The sequence below is a fragment of the Olea europaea genome, unplaced genomic scaffold (assembly GCF_002742605.1).
Source record: "Olea europaea var. sylvestris unplaced genomic scaffold, O_europaea_v1 scaffold25690, whole genome shotgun sequence".
Classification (NCBI taxonomy): domain Eukaryota; kingdom Viridiplantae; phylum Streptophyta; class Magnoliopsida; order Lamiales; family Oleaceae; genus Olea; species Olea europaea.
In genome coordinates this window covers 203-1,572 of record NW_019243983.1, presented here as the reverse complement: position 1 = coordinate 1,572, position 1,370 = coordinate 203, and the positions used below count along the sequence as shown (strand labels likewise).

The following is a 1,370-nucleotide window of genomic DNA, read 5'->3' as shown; positions in this document are numbered from 1 at the left end:
GAGTTTGCCGAGTGTTTGAAGCAAGAATTTGAGATGAGTATGGTTGGTGAGTTGAGTTATTTCCTTGGACTTCAGGTAAAACAAACTGAGGATGGCTTGTTTATTTCACAGTCTAAGTATGCAAAGGATTTAGTTAAGCGGTTTGGGTTAGATAGTAAGAAGCATACTAGGGCACCTATGAGTACTAGCTTGAAGTTAGGTCGTGATCCTTCAGGTAAGAGTGTAGATCCTTCCCTATATCGAAGCATGATAGGTAGTCTTCTCTATCTCACAGCTACTAGACCTGACATTGTTTTTAGTGTTGGAGTGTGTGCTCGATTTCAGGCAAATCCCAAAGAATCACACTTAAGCTCTATTAGACACATCATTAGATATGTGAGTGGTAATGTTGATCTAGGGATTTTCTATTCTAGAAATTCTAATCTTGATTTGGCTGGCTACTCCGACGTCGATTGGGCGGGGAATGCATATGTTAGAAAAAGTACTTCAGGGGGTTGTTTCTACATGGGTAGCAATCTAGTAGCCTGGTTAAGTAAGAAACAAAATTCCATATCCCTATCCACGGTAGAGGCCGAATACATAGCAGCTGGAAGTTGCTGCACTCAGCTTCTCTGGATGAAGCAGATGCTGAGTGATTATGGGATTAATCAAGGGACCATGACTGTTTTCTGTGATAATACCAGTGCTATAAATATTTCTAAGAATCCCATTCAACATTCTCGAACAAAACATATTGACATACGACATCATTTTATTCGTGAACTTGTTGAAACACATGTTGTCTCCTTAGATCATGTTTCTACTGACAACCAATTAGCTGACATACTTACGAAACCACTAGATGGGATGAGGTTTGAGTCGCTTCAGACGGTTGTTGGTATTTGGTTGCCTATCTGATCATAAATTCATGCATATTCATGCATTTATCATATCTGCACTTATTCATTTCATATCTTGTATGTGATAAATGTGTGTGTGGTACATTTTGTTTGTTAGTTATTTTTTTTAGTTTTTATTTTGAGTATTAAGTTTGCATTTGAAATTTAAAATAAATAATAAATAATAAATAAATAAATAAATAAATAAATAAAAAAATTTGTGTGCATCGTGTATGACGTTATGATATTTGCATTCAGGATCAAACTCTATTTTTCATCATGTGTACGAGTCTGAGGTTCCATCATAGTTCTCACTTTTTGTGGAGTTCTTAGTATACAGCTTGTCATGCATTTTCGCACAGCATACACTGTAGTCCTGTAGATGGGTCTTGACCGCGTGGGTGAGACTTGGGATGGTATTCTTCTGTGATTGGGGTTGTTTGTCCATTTGACTTGATCTGTGACGAGTGTAACCTAATCAATATTGTCTTT

General features: G+C 37.0%; 1 protein-coding gene across 1 annotated transcript; it reads left to right on the top strand.

Annotated features, from left to right (window-relative positions):
• Positions 1-33: 33 nt before the first annotated feature.
• LOC111382879 (uncharacterized mitochondrial protein AtMg00810-like) lies at positions 34-897 on the top strand. The gene is made up of 3 exons (XM_023006915.1): positions 34-154; positions 275-682; positions 791-897. The coding sequence occupies exons 1-3, from the start codon at positions 34-36 to the stop codon at positions 895-897; spliced, it is 636 nt and encodes a 211-aa protein (XP_022862683.1).
• The last annotated feature ends 473 nt before the right edge of the window (positions 898-1,370 follow it).

What these genes read in the sequence shown, in the direction of transcription:
- LOC111382879 (XM_023006915.1), top strand. Translation starts at nt 34, where the DNA reads ATGAGTATGGTTGGTGAGTTGAGTTATTTCCTTGGACTTCAGGTAAAA. An exon ending in TAAGCGGTTTGGGTTAGATA is followed by an intron (nt 155 to 274) that starts GTAAGAAGCATA and finishes TCTATCTCACAG; the next exon opens with CTACTAGACCTGACATTGTT. An exon ending in TGTTTTCTGTGATAATACCA is followed by an intron (nt 683 to 790) that starts GTGCTATAAATA and finishes TTGTCTCCTTAG; the next exon opens with ATCATGTTTCTACTGACAAC.